Raw genomic sequence first — 16,158 nt, 5'->3', positions numbered from 1 at the left:
GCCTAAAAGGGCCCTTCCGGAAGGTGGAGAAAAACGGGTCATTGTGGCCACCTGTACTCCAGTGCTCCCCCCACCCCCCCCTCGACACTTGAGAGGGGAGGGGTCAGGTAGCCTGGGGGAGAGTCCCTGTCCCCTCTCTGTCCTCAGACGGGGGCACAGCTGACCCTGTTAGCCCAGAATGGCTGGACGGGAGCTAGGACCGAAGACCCTCCTTCCTGAGTTCCTGCTGCAGATGCCTCCCACCTGCCTGGGAAAGCTGAGGCTCACTTGGGTGGAGGAACTGTCACTCCTCTCCTCCCAAGGCCACACAGCTGGGAGGTGGTAGGGCAGGATTTGAACCCCTAACCCTGTGGTTCTCAAACCCAGTCAGCTGCAGGCGTATCTGTGACCCAGGTGGACCCCGTCTTCCCCCTCCCTGACACTGTCAGCCCCCCATGTTGTCATCACCCCTGTGTCACCCCTCATCATCATCCCCCCGTGTCCTGAGCTCCCACGCCCTCAGCTCCCCTCCCCTGCAACTCCATCACCCCCACAGTCACGCCCCCCATGCTGTCTCTCCTCTCGCCATCATCCCCCACGCCGTCACCCCCTGCTGCTTCTTCCAGGTCATCATCCTCCAGCCGCAGGTGCAGGCGCAGCCCGAGAGCCCAGTGGAGCCGCAGCCGCCCACGGAGGAGTCATCTCAGGGAGCTCAGGCCACCAAAACGACGAAGGAAGATGGGGCCTCAAGCCAGGAGGACCCTGAGGTAGGGCACCCTGGGTGGGCGGCACGGCCCGCGCCACATGCAGAGCTGGGCACCCCAGCCCAGGGTGGGCGGCACGGCCCGCGCCACATGCAGAGCTGGGCACCCCAGCCCAGGGTGGGCGGCATGGCCCAGGCTACATGCAGAGCTGGGCACCCCAGCCCAGGGTGGGCGGCATGGCCCAGGCCACATGCAGAGCTGGGCACCCCAGCCCAGGGTGGGCGGCACGGCCCGGGCCACCTGCAGAGCTGGACAGTGTTGAGGCAGGACTTGGTAGCGTGATGGCAGGATGCAGCTATGGTAGTGTTAATCCCAGACCCAGGCTGAGGGGTACCTCTGTCCATGGGGTCCGTGCAGCCCCCTTCCTCGGGATTAGCATCGGGCGTGGGGGGACTGGCGGGCATGGAGGGACTGGCGGGCATGGGGTGACTGACGGGCATGGAGGGACTGGCGGGCGTGGGTTTACCCGCAGTGAGCCTCCTGCTCCTTGCAGGGCCAGGTGTGGTTGCTGGGGGTCCGAGGTGGGGTGAGATGTCAGAGTGGAGCTGTGGGTGAGGGTGGCTTTGCAGGGCTGCAGAGATCACGTGAGCAGGGACAGCGTGCCAGGCAGCTGCTCCCTGGGCCCTCAGAAGCCCAGGACTCCTCAGGCTACGAGGAGAGGGACTTTGATTGCTGTCTTCCAACATGCCCAGCCGCTGAGTGAGGCGTGGCACCAGGCCTGCTGTGGCACTGGCTGTGTGCATGGCGAGGCCCTGGCCCAGCTCGCAACCCAAGGCCATCTCAAGCATCCTTCCTTCCTCCTCGGGGTTTGACTACACCCTGTAATGTTGGAGGAGGTTTCCTGGGTGGTTCCTCTCTGTGCTCTCAAAATGCATCCTCGTCAATTAGCATGCATTTATGCAATTAATGTAATGGCATCCGACTGCCTAATTAGACAGTGATGACTCAGACAGAACTTGGCAGTTGCAACATGTACTGACATATGAACCTCCATGTATGGAAGGTTTCTTCTAGAAGGTGGAGGCAAGTTGTACCGTGCAGGGCCCTGCCCACCTGTGCACCTGCTGACCAGGCTCTGTTTGGCCACTCCGGGGGAGTGAGCAGCAACTGCCACCTACGCAGCTCATGCGGCAGCTCAGGGTTCCCTGACGCGGCCTGGATCTTGGTAGGGGACATGAACTTGACCTGGTATTGGTCAGGTTACTGACTTAAAGGAAAACTGACATCTTCATGGCATCCAAGAAAAAGTCCCTTTAGAGGGAAAGCCGTTAGTTAGCTACGGATTCCAGGAGAGGACACGTGTGAGGAAGAGCCAGAATCATCAGGGTGACCCACTGTCCTTCGGGCCGAGAGACCACAGAGTGGGCTGCATGTTGGCTGGGACCTCAGCAGGTGCCACCGTGGTGGACTGTTCATGGTAGAGGTCCAGCCTCGGGCAGCTGAGAGCTGGCTAGCCCGGGTGGGGGCTTCCTGCGTCCTCACACCAGGGTTCGGGGGGAGTGCGCCAAGAGGGGGTTACACGCCTGTCACTGGCGGGAGAAACGCCCTGAGGAGCATGAAGAGGAGGAGGGAAGGAGGGTGGGACACGTGCAGTCAGGGGCAGTCAGGGCGTGGCGACTAAAATCTAAGTGGATTGTTAGTTCATGGTAACACGGATGTACGGTGCAGGAGAGCCACCGCTGGAACTCCGAGACGGTGGCTGCTGGCCGTGGGAGGGCTGGGAATCCCCACACAGATACCCCCAGAGTTGGAGCAGCATGGCGTCCTGGCAGTGGTACCGTCTGCCCACGGCAGCCACGAACTGCACGCCTGGAAATCATCAACTTATTCGCGCCCACCTGCTGGGAGGCAGGCATCCCCCAGGACAAGTGTCTGCTGCGGCGTGCCGTGACAGGGGAGGACAGCCCTGCCCGTCACTTGTGCTGTTCTGTGAACATCACCCAGGGACACAAAGCAACCTGCTCGTTCTCAGAATGACCCGCTCTGGCTTCCCAGCATGAAGGGTGACAGGCTGTAGGGCCAGACACATGCAGACCTAAGTGTACACCGAGGCAGGGGGCCACGGAAGGCTCAGGAATACACAGACCCGTGACTGAGTGTGCGTATGAATGGCTCTGTGGCTCCGGGGCGAGGATGCCGGCCAAGCGCAGGCCGCCGAAGCATGTAAGAGATGCCCGCCTCTGCCAGGGCTGGCGGGCCATGCGGATGCAGATACACAGAAAGCCACACGCCGGATCCCAGCCAAGTGCTTCGTGGCCTTGGAATCCTGTTGCAGGGTGCGAGATCACACCAGACATGTCTAAGGTTTATTAGGGAGTCTTTATTAACCAAGCTTGGTGGTAGCAGGGCCCACTAGAAATAGCAAAGCACAGGTCCATATGGTGATCCAGTCAGTCGAAACCCCAAGAGGAACAAATGATCATTACCCTGAAGTCCACCCGTTAAACTGAAGACCTGTGTGCCAGCTTCCCCAGCAATGTAAGTTATCCTAAGAGACATGCAGCGAATAACCTGGGCACACTCACAAAGCTGCAGACATTCACCTTTCCCTGGCTTCTCTGCCCACACTCCACTGTTGCCAGGCCTCACCTCTCCTGGCACTCCCGACAGCACACGCATTAGAAATACAAAGCATCTTAGCATTGCTGTCTTCGCTGTCCCGCCCAAGCAGGGAACGGAGGGTGAGGAATACAGACACACAGGGCCATGCTCAGGGGACACCTGTCCTCAGAGGTGCTGGGGAGACCAAGAGTCGGAGTGCCAGAGCCACGGAAGCACGGGACCAAGAGAGCGAGCCCCTCCTTATCACGGGCCTTTACGGGGGCTTGTGAGGGGAGTGGTTACACAGCAGTGCTGTCCTGCCCCCTCGGGTTCCAGGTGATGACAGGTGAGCGTCACAGGTGGCAGGAGGGACCACCTAGGTCATGGGGAGTGGCTTCCAAGCTCATGACCCTGAACTAGCTGCCTACCCTACCACAGTCCACAGCCAAGATCTGAAAATGCCAGTGCTACCAAACAAAATACTGATAAATCCTGAATAAAAGTTTTTTTTTAAAATTAACATAGCACTCCCACCCCCACTCAAATCCAAAAGAAGTAGAGCTGACTGGGATTTGAAGCAGTGGATGCAAGATGGAGATAGCTCTCTCTCTGTCTCTTTCTCTCTCTGCCTTTCGAATGAATAAACCTGTTTCTGGGGGGAAAAAAGGAAAAGATTTGTTGGAAAGAGATTTACAGAGAGAAGGAGAGACAGAAAGATCTTCCATCTGCTGGCCAATGCTTCAAGTGGCTACAACAGCTGGAGCTGAACTGATCCAAAGCCGGGAGCTAGGAGCTTCCTCCAGGTCTCCCACGCGGGTGCAGGGCCCCAAGGCTTTGGGCCGTACTTGACTGCTTTCCCAGGCTACAAGCAGGGAGCTGGATGGGAAGTGGGGCTGCCGGGATTAGAACCGGCGCCCACATAGGATCCTGATGCTTGCAGGAGGATGATGACCTAGTTGAGCCATTGCACTGGAACGATCAACCTTTCCTATGTAAGAACGAGCCTGGTGCCGAGAGCGTGTGGCCCCTTGGGACAGCAGTGCCCATGGTCAGAGGCCAGCTGTAAGCAGAGCTGCTGTCCTCGGGCAGTCTCCCCCAGCTCCTGTGGGCTGGGCTAGGGCCTTGACCATGGAGGACAGTCCACTGTGCACTGAGCCACCACCAGTAAATGTGGCAGCCACAGTAACACTTCTCTCTCCGTCCTCTCAGAAAATCGCCTTCATGGTAGCCCTGGGCCTGGTCACAACAGAGCACCTGGAAGGTAAGCTCCTGAGAGCGGCAGCTAGGTCACGGGGGACCCGGGGAATGGCATGGGCAGGGAGGTGCCCAGGAGATGGCATGGATGGGTGGGGAGCCAGAGATGGTGTGGGCTGTCGGAGGGCCTGGAGGACAATGTGGGCAGTGGGCAGGGCCTGGGACATGGCGTGGGCGGGAGGCAGAAGATGGCGCGCATTGTGGGGTCCCAGGAGACAGCGTGGGCAGTGGGGGTGGCACTGGGTGGAAGCATCTGAGTGCCCACGCGCCAGGCCAGGTGGCAGCCTCCCAGAGGGCTGCCCACGGATTGGTCAGATGTCACCTGTCGGGCAAGAAGTCCCCCTTCCCCACTCTCCTGGTTTCCTGGCTGCCCACAGAACCCGCTGTGGCACTGGCTGGGGGTTCCCCACCCCTGAGGCAGCAGAGAGGCCAGTGTGCCCAGGAAGGGCACCCCTGGGCTCCACAGTGCCCATCCCGGTCACTTGGAGCATGTGAGGCAGAGAGGGCCAGGGTCTGGGACCAAGGTCACACGGTTCCTCCCAGCCATGCTGAGTAAGAACAGGCCTTGGCACAGCAGGTCCAGCCCAGCCCCTCACCTTGGGGTTTGCTGGACACTGCCTGCAGGTAGGGGCCCTGTGAGCACTGAGTCTTGCTTGGGGACTAGCCCGGCTGGCCTCTGACCATTGGCACTGCTGTCCCGAGGGGCCACAACCAGCCAGGAACCAGGGGCACGAGTGGGTCCTGGGCTAGTCCCGGCTGCCTTGGAGGGCGAGGTTGCTGTCACAGGAGGGAGCAGTGGGGTCCAGGGCCAGGACAGGGAAGGCCCAGACCACTACCCACCACCCAACACCCCACAGTCCTGCCCCCCTAACCTTCCAGTCTACCACCTCCCTGCCCACTACCAACTGCCTCTCTCACATAACCCCATCCGCTGCGTCCACATCTACCATCTTCCTGCCCACCGCCTCCCTCACTAACCCCTGCCCACAGCCTCCCTCACACACTCCCATCTGTCCCCTGCCCACCGCCTCCCTCACACACCCCCGTCTGCCCCCTGCCCACCGCCTCCCTCACACACCCCTGTCCACTACCCCCCTGCCCACTGCCTCCCTCACACACCCCCATCCACCACCCCCCTGCCCACTGCCTCCCTCACACACCCCCATCCACCACCCCCCTGCCCACTGCCTCCCTCACACACCCCCGTCTGCCCCCTGCCCACCGCCCACCACCTCCCTCACACACCCCCATCCGCCCCCTGCCTGCCGCCCACCGCCCGCCGCCCACCGTGCCTTTGCAGAGATCCAGAGCAAGCGGCAGGAACGCAAGCGAAGGAGCACGGCCAACCCCACCTACAGCGGCCTCCTGGAGACCGAGGTGCAGGGCTGCCCCTGGAGGTGGTGTGGGGCTGCCCCTGGAGGTGGGGCGGGTGACTGTTGGCCCTCCCACCGCACCCTCCTGTTGGGTTCTTCCTCCTGCGGGACCTGGCGAGGGCCTGGGCAGCGTGGAACAGGCCAGGCTGGCATCCTAGAGAAAGGCTTGAAGAGACTGGTGGGGCCGGAAGAGGAGCCGGCATGACTGGCTGAAGCCTCCCCCGCTGTGCCTGGGCCTCCTCTGCCCACCTGACCCACAGGCTGTCATCCTCTGTGTGGGTGACCAGCATTCCCCGGGGACAGCATGTGGCTCACTCTCTAGGTGGCGCTCCTGCTGCAGATAACACTGCCTCGGGCATCCCTGGGGCCGCTGGCAGGCAGGGTGCCCTGGCCCCGACAGGCTCTGGGAGGGGGCACAGGCGTTACAGACTGTGTCCAAGACAGGAAACTCCCTCCTCCCTCCTGGCCCCATGTAGACCCCACCCATGTCCTTCGCAGCCACAAGCAGGCCAGGGACGGAGGATGGTTGTTCCCAGGGAGGAGATGAGCCCAGCATGGAGTGCTCTCATCTCTCCAAGTGAGGTCCTGAAGTCTTAGGCTAAAACCCAGGCAGGGTCTCCCCAAGTTCAGCTCTGCCAGGCCTGCCGGGCCTGCCATGGCATCCTCAGCCTGGAGGCCACCCGTCCTATGGGCCCTAGGCGCTGGTGATGGGGTCAGTCCGCAGTATGTTCCAGACTCAGCCGAGGGTGCGGATGCAGGGTCTCAGGTCTGTCCAGGCCTGCTGTCCTGAAGCTGTCCTGAACCTTCATTTCATGTCCGACGGGGAAGAACTGGCCCGGTCAGCTGTGGTCTGGCCTGGCCTGGCCAAGCAGGTTTCCAGCAGCCCCCAGGCAGTGTCCCAGCTGTCCTGTTCCTGCCTGTCCCCTTCTGTCATCCACCTTCGCTGATGCCCCTCTGCCCCTGTCCTCTGAGCTGTGCCTCGTGGGTGAGTCTGGGGCCAAGTGATGGCCACGGGCGTGCTGGGGTCACTGTGTGCTTTGCGTCCCTGCAGAGAAAGCGGCTGGCCTCCAACTGTCTCAGCCCCTTGTTCCTTACAGCCAGAGGTAAGCGCTGGCCACAGAGTGTGGCTGTTCTGGGGGGACCTGTCCACACCCCACAGGGCCTTCCGTCGCTGCCACCTGGGAGCCGTGTGCGGTCCACAGCAGGCACTCCGGCCTTGCCGACACAGGTCTTGGCAGGGGTTCCCCATGGTACTGCCCAGTGCAGCTGACCCTGCAGGGAGTTGCTGGGGATGCTGGGCTGGCACCTGACCACCCTCCTCTGCCCTGCTACGGATCCAGAAAGCCTCGGGCTCCCTGTGGACAATTAGGCAAGGACCAGGCCTTCCAGCATACCACCACTCTGCAGCTCTGCCTGGGACCTGGCCCACAGCCTTAACGCACAAGTCCTGTCCTGTGCCAGTCTGGGCCCTGGCAGGATGCCATGGGAACACCATCCCCCACCCATGACAGGAGGCCGTCTGCCACATCAGAACTGTTCTTGGGGGGGCGGGAATGACCATCTGGTTCTTGGGATTCTTGGGGGCTTTCCCTGGACCTTGGTTTACTCATTTGTGGAATGGGCCCGTGTCCACCTTGCCCCCCCCCCGCCCCGAGCTGGGACATGGTGGCACACAGAAGGGCATACAGGGATGGCTCTACCACGGGCCGTTCCCAGCAGATGTGTTTGTAGTCACTGAGCTGGGATGTGACTTCACAGGAACAGGGGTGGGTTGCAGCCAAGACAGCGCTGAGCTCCTGTGTCTGTCCCCATGGAGGGTCCGGCCCAGGCCTGGGTGCAGCACGGGCCTCTCCCAGCCTCTGGCCCTGGTGGGCTTGGCCTTCACCTTGCCCCCTGAGCCAAGGGCCGTGTGCTGCTGCCAGCATGTCCTGAGGCCCAGCACCGGCCCTGGGTTACCCTCCTGCGCCTCTAATGCTCTCCACCCTTCTTCCTTGTGCTAGCCAATGAGGAACCCTGCTGGAAGGTACGTGTCCCCTGCATCTTCACTTTAGGGGTGGGGGCACAACCCCAGCAGGCCAGGTAGGGTCACTCTGGGCAGGGGCCTGGGCGCTAAGGTCCTGGCACAGCCCCCGGGGCATGGCATCCAGCAGGAGCCCCCTGCCAGTCTGACTGGTTCCACAGAGCTGCCGTTCTCTGGTCCTCTGCTGCCCACCAGCTCCGTCGTCCCTGTGGTCTCCCCGCACATGCCCACTCTGCTGTTGCTGCCTGAGGCCGCTCCCTGCACACACTGCAGGCATGGCCTCGGTCTTCCTGCCTACGTTTCTGACCTGGATCTAAAGGAGTGTGCTAGATCCTGCAGGTGTGAAATGCACAGGGCGCTGGGCCTCTCCGGCAAGGCCATGTCTGCCCCACAGGTGCAGGCCAGCCTGCAGATATGTCCGCGAGCGTGGTTGCACGGATGGGACGGACCTGTAGCCTGCACCCCCAGCACTCTGAGTCCGCAGTGTTAAGGGGCCTTGTCTGAGCCGGCACCGGGTGCCCGTCTCACCTCCAGCATGCTGCGACCTCAGGCAGACACCGCAGCCTCCTGGGCACGGTGATGTGGGGTGCCAGGGTGGTGCGGGGTTCTCCAGGGCCTTGCCTCCTTTGAGGACTTGCTGTGTGCAGTGACACTGCGGCATGACCGTGCCCCACAGCCGCCCTCTAGTCTCGTCAGCTCTGAGTGTGGCTGCGAGAGCAGGACTCTCCCGCCATGGGGAGCTGGGGTGTGACTGCCTCTCCCCCACTCACAGCCACACTTGTCATACGCTATGCTGGCACCGGCCCATGTCACACTCACTTGCTAGGGTGTCACGGTGCCCAGGCTTGGGCAGAGGGACTTGTGTCCCAGGGCACACCCGCCCCCGCAGCCATGTCATGCCAACCTGTGCCGGGTGGGAGGTTGGCTGCCACCCATGGGCAAGTCCCACTCACAGACCCTGAGGGGGACTGTCAGATCACAGTGGGACCCCTTTGCCTGCCCCTCCTGGAGGGCTGGGGTGCAGAGCCATAGCATGCCTGAGCCCTAGGGTCCTGGCCCGGCCCTCTCCGTCTCTGGGGTGCAGAGCCATAGCATGCCTGAGCCCTAGGGTCCTGGCCCGGCCCTCTCCGTCTCTGGGGTGCAGAGCCATAGCATGCCTGAGCCCTGGGGTCCTGGCCCGGCCCTCTCCATCTCTGGGGTGCAGAGCCATAGCATGCCTGAGCCCTGGGGTCCTGGCCCGGCCCTCCGTCTCTGGGGTGCAGAGCCATAGCATGCCTGAGCCCTGGGGTCCTGGCCCGGCCCTCTCCGTCTCTGGGGCCCCAGCCCTGCTCACCACTCAGCCGCCTTGGCCCGCCTTCTCTTTCAGAGCGACATCACCCACGAAGAGCACTGCGCCACCTGCAAGCGTGGGGCTGACCTGCAGCCCTGCGGTGCGTGCCCCTGCGCCTACCACCTCAGCTGCCTGGACCCGCCCCTCAGGACAGCGCCCAAGGGCGTGTGGCTGTGCCCCAAGTGCCAGCAGAAGGTGCGGGGAAGGGCCAGGGCAGTGCAGTATGGACAGCACGGGCTCTAAGGATGGCAGGATGGGGAGTAGTGTGCCCTCGCCCCCAGGCACATGCAGGTGCAGGTGGTGGGACAGCCCGTGCCCTGGCTGACGCACTCTTGGCTTGCTTTGAGGACTGCTAGAAACTAGCCCAAGTGTGGGCACCCTGACAATGCAGACCGCTGAAATGCAGATCCCCAATGTTCTGGGCTTTGTGGGAGCTGGGGCTGGCTGCCCCCACTCTGAGGAACCATGGGAGGAGTGAGTTGCTGTTGTCCGTATCAGCACAGTGGAGAGGGGTGGCCTCCTGGTCTGTTCCTGCCTGTCTGTCTGTTCTCGGGCTGCTGGCGTGGGAAGGGGACAAAGTGACCTGTTGGGGAGTCCAAGGGAGACATACCCAGAAGGTCTCGATCTGGTCACCGTGACTCGGAGGGGGTGTGCTTTCCCTAAGACCACCCAGCCAGGGCTGGCCCCAGCGGGCCCGGTGCTGACCGCTCTCTCATTCCCCATCTGTCCCCAGGCCTTAAAGAAGGATGACGGTGTGCCCTGGACTGGCATGCTGGCCATTGTGCACTCCTATGTCACGCACAAGACAGGTGAGGCATCCCTGAGGGCAGGGAGGGGGTCACCTCCTCCCCAGCCCACCCTGCACTGCCCCACCCAGGCCTCAGGGATCACATGGGACCTTTGGGAGCTGGACAGGTGCAGCCACTTCCAGGCCAGAGCTCTGAGAAGTCCCCGGGCACCTGCTGGGAGAGAATTCCCAGAGCCCCTGGCTGCAGCAGGGCTGAGGCCCGGGTTGGGCGTCGAGTCTCGCACTCCCAGCACAGCAGGGCTGAGGCCGGGCCTGGGTGCTTGAGCCTTAGTTCCACAGCCCAGCACAGCAGGAATTGGGCAGGGGTGAGGCCAGGCCTTGGCGCCGAGCCTTGCACACTTCACCTCAGTGTGACTTCCCGACCCCTGTCGTCTCCAGTGAAGGAAGAGGAGAAGCAGAAGCTGCTGCGGCGAGGCAGCGAGCTGCGGAGTGAGCGTCAGCAGCTGGGCGAGCGGGACCGGCAGCTGGCCTCGGCCGTGAAGGTGTGCATGGGGCGGGGCCCCAAGGGCAAGCCCAGCCGTCTGTCTGTCACCCCAGCCGTCCCGTCCATCACCCCAGCCATCCTGTCCATCACCCCAGCCGTCCCGTCCATCACCCCAGCCATCTGTCTGTCACCCGAGCCATCCTGTTTGTCACTCCAGCCGTCCTCTCCGTCACCCCAGCTGTCCTGTGTGTCACCCCAGCCGTCCTGTCCATCACCCCAGCCATCTGTCCGTCACCCCAGCTGTCCCGTGTGTCACCCGAGCCATCCTGTCTGTCACCCCAGCCGTCCCGTCCATCACCCCAGCCGTCTGTCTGTCACCCGAGCCATCCTGTCCATCACCCCAGCCATCCTGTCCATCACCCCAGCTGTCCCGTGCGTCACCCCAGCTGTCCCGTCCGTCACCCCAGCCGTCCTGTGCGTCCAGCCACCCTGAGTGTCACAGAGGCCTGGGGTGGGATGAGGGGGACATACCTGCCAGATAGTGCTTGGCACATCGGTAGTGGCAAAGCGAGGGACACAGCTGTGAGCACCCAGGGGCATCCTGGCCCTGTCCTTCTGTGAGCTGGGCAAGGCCCTGCCCCCTGTTGGGATGGTTTGTTCTGTGTCAGGTGGAACTTGGTGTTCCTCTGTGGGGCGGTGGAGATGGTGTTGGTGAGGGTGGTGAGGGTGGTCCTGATGGTGGCCACAGAGCCAGGCCCTGAAGCAGCTCTTCAATGCCGCATCCCAGGGAGTCAACTTAGTACACTAGGAGCAGTGTCAGGAGGCCCGAGGAGCAGCGGGCATCTGACTGCCAGCCTCTGTCCTACCATGTCCCTGTGACGAGAAGGACCAGAAAGGGCTGCACCGAGCAGTGGGTGTGAGAGCGGGAGGGGGTGGCTCAGGGCTGTGCCAAGAGGGCAGCTGCCCCAGACCCCCTGTGTCTTCCTCCCCGCCAGAAATGCCTGGAGCTCAAGACAAGCTTGCTGGCGCGCCAAAGGGGCACCCAGTCGTCCCTGGACCGCCTCCGAGCCCTCCTGCGACTGATCCAGGGCGAGCAGCTGCTCCAGGCTGCTGTGGCGGCCACAGGCCCCGCCCCGCTGGTGGCCGTGCCCTGGACCAAGCCTCCAGCCTCAGCCATGCAGTCCTCCCTGCAGCACCCCCAAGGTCACATCTGATGCCAGGGGACCAGGGGAGTGCTGAGACCTGTCCCCGCCACTGGGGGGCGCTGTCAGCCTTAATTCACAAATACGATGAATTCCAGCCAGAAATAAGCTTGGGCAGAGGCTATAAAGCCCCCTCGCACAGGAGTGCCGGCCATGCTTCCCGGAGCCAGGCCAAGTCCTGTGCCCGTCACCCTCCCGGGGGTCCCCCAGGAGCGTGGGGCCCCAGATCTCTGCTGCCTCGTGACTCCCCATGGTGCTGGCCAAGGGTGATGCCAGCTGGGCATCCTGCAGGGGTGGTAGCTGAATGGTAGAGGTAGCGGGTGTGCTCAGGGTGAGAAGTGGTAGCAAGCCAGATGCTTCTCGCAGGGCCCCCTCATGGGCGCGCCTGGCCTGGATGGAGCCAGTAGCCCCTCCGGTCAGAACTGGTGGGGTCGGAAGTCACCCATTTGCCTGGAGCCCTGGCAGCCTTGCAGCTGGCCTCACCACCTCGTCCAGTCCTCCTGACTCCTGCACCCATCCGTGTGTTTCTCATGGGGCGTGTATCTCCCACTGGGGTGGGGGCCACAGCCCTGCAGCACAGCCTTCGGTGGGGTCTGCTGCTCGGCTGACGGCGGAAGCCTTGGCCTTCCCCGGCCCCAGGCCCACCCCTCTCGCTCTGCTGCTTCCAGGCCGCTGTGGACACTATGCCAAAAAGCCACATTGCATTTTTATGTGGTGCTTCGACTGTGAGAGATTCAGCGGGGAGCGGACCCTCGCTGACTCCCTGGGCCCAGGGAGGGTCTGGCCTCTGGGGGCGCACAAGTCCCCTCTCGCTGAACCTGGAAAGTAGGGACCCAGGGGCCCACCTGGGTCGGCTGTGGCAGCTCGTCAGGCCTGCTGCCGTCTCTGTCCTGAGCCACTTAGCACAAGCGAGGTGTCTGGGAGCTGCAGGGCTCCCACCCCGAGCATATCACATGGTGCCGAATTGCAGTGAACACACATGTGCGCCTGCGGCGTGGCCTTGCCCACACGCCTGCCCGCGGACGCAGGTGCAGCGCGGGGGGCTGGCCTTCCTGCCAGGGACCTCCCCCTCCCCCTGTCATTCTCACGACTCCGGGAGTAACTGTGGTGTATGATAACAGATCTATTTTACTACACTTCACGCAGGGCCAGACCAGATTCTCTATTCTTTTACTGATGAACAGTGGCCCGTGAGGGTCACGGCTTCTGTATGGGTTTCCCTATGCTGATTATGCAGTGCCACGTGGCCAGCCACGTCCGTGTCTTCAGGTTCCCCTGGTGGATCGGTTTCTTCGTGAATGGGTTTGTGTGTGGAGCGGGAGGGTGTGGGAGGCCGGCCCGGAAGAGGGGCGGGCGCTGCCGCGTCTGGAGATGTAGTTTGCCTGGAGCCATGAGGACATAGTGAGAATAGAGAAAAAGTGTTTGTCTTTAAATCCGCCGCTGTAGTTTGCCTTCTGTACGAAGTATTAAACTCATTGGATGGTCTCGATGCCGTGTGGTCTCTGTCCTTGCCTGCTGCGGGGAGGGCCTGGCATAGCCTAGGGGCCACAGGAGGGAGGGGCGGGGAGGGAGTGCAGCGTGCCCTCCTTGCCAGGCCTCTTGCTCCCACCTCCGCCTGCAAGGGGTCGGTGCACCTGTGAGGCCAGGAGCAGTGGTCCGTGGGTGGCATCCACTGCCCGCCCACCACCTACACCTGACCAACTAGAGGGCCAGTTTGGGCTTCACGGAGTGGAATCACAGCCAAGGTGACTGCCCGCTGGGGGCACAGCTGGAAGGCCCACCGAGCAGGGGCTGCTGCAGCCTGCCCGGGGCAGTCTTAGAGAAGGCGAGTTACAGATGGGCTCTATCCCGACCACACACCCCCTCCCTCATGTGGCTTTCCTTGGTGTCTCCGATTCACACCTGCTCTCAGACTCCCCTAGTCCCCTGACCCCACTTCCCTGTCCTAAAGTAGCAGGGACTGTCCTGGCCACACCTATGGCCGTCCTGACTGCCCCCCCAAACACACCCCAGAACCTACAGGGCCACATGACACTAATCCTGTGACAGACTCCTGGGTCCTGCCCTGCCCTGGCTGGCCACCCCTGCCCCCCGCCTCTGTCCAGGAATGCTGTTGTCCAGTTGCCGAGGCCTCAAGGGTTCTGAGCCCCTTGACCAGCCTCATCCACCATCCCAGCTCTGCCCCTGTGCTACTGGCTGCCTGGGGCCAGACCCATGGGCAGTGCCGGGATGGGACCCGTCACCCAGGGACCAGCTGCACCCCTCACACGGGTTCCTGCCAGGATGGGACCCGTCACCCAGGGACCAGCTGCACCCCTCACACGGGTTCCTGCCAGGATGGGACCCGTCACCCAGGGACCAGCTGCACCCTCACATGGAGTCACCTCTGTCTTGGTGTCTTTCTTATTTCTGTAAGAATTTGAGTACTGGGGCTAGCCTAACAGGCTCAGCCACCTCCTTTGGTGCCAGTAACCCATATGGACACTGGTTCAAGTCCTGGCTGCTCTACTTCCAACCCAATCCCTGCTAATGGCCTGGGAGAGGCAGTGAGACATGGATGCTTAACTCACATGGGAGATCCGAAAGAAGCTGCTGGCTTAGGTTGACTTAGCCCTGGCCATTGTGGCCGTTTAGGGAGTAACCAGCAGATGGAAGCTCTCTCTCTAATTCTGCCTTTCAAATAAAAATATTTTTTAAAAATGAAAAATTTGGGGCTTGGCATGTAGCCTGGTAGGTGGCTAAATCATTGCCTTGCATGTGTTGGGATCCTGTATGGATACTGGTTTGTATCCCAGCAGCCCCACTTCCCATCCAGCTCCCTGCTTGTGGCCTGGGAAAGCAGTCGAGGACAGCCCAAAGCTTTGGGACCCTGCCCCTGTGTGTGAGACCTGGAGGAAGCGCCTGGCTCCTGGTTTTGGATCAGCTCAGCTCCAGCCGTTGCAGCCACTTGGAGCGTGGACCAGCAGATGGAAGGTCCTTCTGTCTCCTCTGTTTATCTGATTTTCCAATACAACTAAACAAATCTTTAAAAATTTTCAAGATCTGCATGTTTATTTGTTACAGAGTTACACTGAGTAAATGCGCTAGGTTTCATCTTTGAGTTTGCTCCTCAGATGGTTACAACAGCCAAGGCAGAGCCAGACCAAAGTCAGAGGCTAAAATCCCATCTGGGTCTGCCTCGTGGGTGCAGGGTCCATCTCATTGCCTCTCCCAGGCCATCTGCAGGGAGCTGGGTTGCAAGTGGAGAGGCTGGGACTTGAACCGGCGCCCATACGGGATGTCAGCTCTACAAGTGCAGGCTTAACCTTCTGTACTCAGTGCTAGCCAATGAGCACTCCTGTCCCAACGCTGCTCTTCCCACACTGTTGAGCCCCTGGTGCCTCATCCTCTCTGGCCTCTTCAGTTTGTGACCCACCCTTCTCTGTTCCTTTTCTTCCACTGGCCAGGCTCCCACCATGGGGTCTTGGCATGTGCCGTGACTCCACCTGGCTTGCTGCACCCTGCCTGCCTCCACGTGCCTTTGGTGGTGCAGCTGCCCCAGGCTGTTTGACTTTGGGAACTTTGTACCGCCCATGGCCACACATGCCTGGTTCTGTTTTAACCCACCTGCTTCAGACAGGCAGGGCTGCTGGGTTACCTTGCTCAGAGTCCCAGCACTTGGTACAGTCCCAGGCTGTATATACATCTTTATGGAAGAAACAGACTTGAGGAAGAAATGGCCAGGCCCCTGCCCCTGTCTGCAAATCCCACAGGATTCTGGGGCAGTCCCTGGCCCAGAGTGTGAAGAGAACCGGGCGCCCCTTGGTACCCTGCAACCCCAGTGGTGGCACTGCCCGCTCCATTCCCTGGCCAGTTCCCAGATTAAGAGGAACATCCTGCACTGCACACACCTGCTGCTTGGCAGCTCCAGACAGCACAGCCCATGGTGATGCTTCGGCCCCTGCATCCCAGCCTGGCACAGCCATGCAGCCCAGGGGTCCGTAACATCACTGCCTGGAGACGTCTGGGGCAGCTGCTGGCGTGGCCACCTTCTGTACAACCCCCTGCTCATGCCCAACGGCCAGGGGGTCTTGGGTCCAGCTGAGGCCCGTGGCTGCAGCAGCATCACGAGGTGTCCTGGGGCAGCTGAGCTTCTAAGATGGCTCCAGAGCTCAGAAGGCCTAGATCAAGTTGTGGACGAGGGTCCACGCAGGCCTCTCCAGCTTCCGGCAGCTGCTGGTACCTTCTGGTAGCTTCCAGTGACTGCTGGTCATTTCTGGTGGCTGCTGCTGCCCAGCTCTCCTTGGCTTGTACCCCCACCAGGTTGCTCTGTTGGGAAAAGTGGTGTCTCCCTCCTGTCAATTTTGTAAAACAAAAAACCCCAAAGACTGTTGAGCATGCGTGCAACGTGCGATCATTCCAGCCGTGAACGTGTGGGGAGTTTTCTCGCGGTGGCACAGTTTATGACTCTGTAACTTTTCCAT

The 16,158-nt window shown here is 61.7% G+C and overlaps 1 protein-coding gene across 1 annotated transcript in view; it reads left to right on the top strand.

Moving 5' to 3' along the window:
• The window catches only part of PHF21B (PHD finger protein 21B), a 42,163-nt gene extending 30,456 nt beyond the window's left edge, over positions 1–11,707 (top strand). Inside the window, exons 5-13 of the mRNA XM_040988362.1 lie at positions 606–746; positions 4,494–4,545; positions 5,839–5,915; positions 6,963–7,014; positions 7,912–7,934; positions 9,298–9,456; positions 9,995–10,070; positions 10,448–10,551; positions 11,489–11,707. Coding sequence (XP_040844296.1) covers positions 606–746; positions 4,494–4,545; positions 5,839–5,915; positions 6,963–7,014; positions 7,912–7,934; positions 9,298–9,456; positions 9,995–10,070; positions 10,448–10,551; positions 11,489–11,707 — 903 coding nt within the window. The remainder of the gene's footprint in view (positions 1–605; positions 747–4,493; positions 4,546–5,838; positions 5,916–6,962; positions 7,015–7,911; positions 7,935–9,297; positions 9,457–9,994; positions 10,071–10,447; positions 10,552–11,488) is intronic.
• The last annotated feature ends 4,451 nt before the right edge of the window (positions 11,708–16,158 follow it).

The sequence above is a fragment of the Ochotona curzoniae genome, unplaced genomic scaffold (assembly GCF_017591425.1).
Source record: "Ochotona curzoniae isolate NIBS_2020 unplaced genomic scaffold, NIBS_Ocur_1.0 contig_1014, whole genome shotgun sequence".
NCBI classification, from domain to species: Eukaryota; Metazoa; Chordata; class Mammalia; order Lagomorpha; family Ochotonidae; genus Ochotona; species Ochotona curzoniae.
The sequence above is the reverse complement of the archived record's forward strand: the minus strand, read 5'-3'. Positions and strand labels throughout refer to the sequence as shown.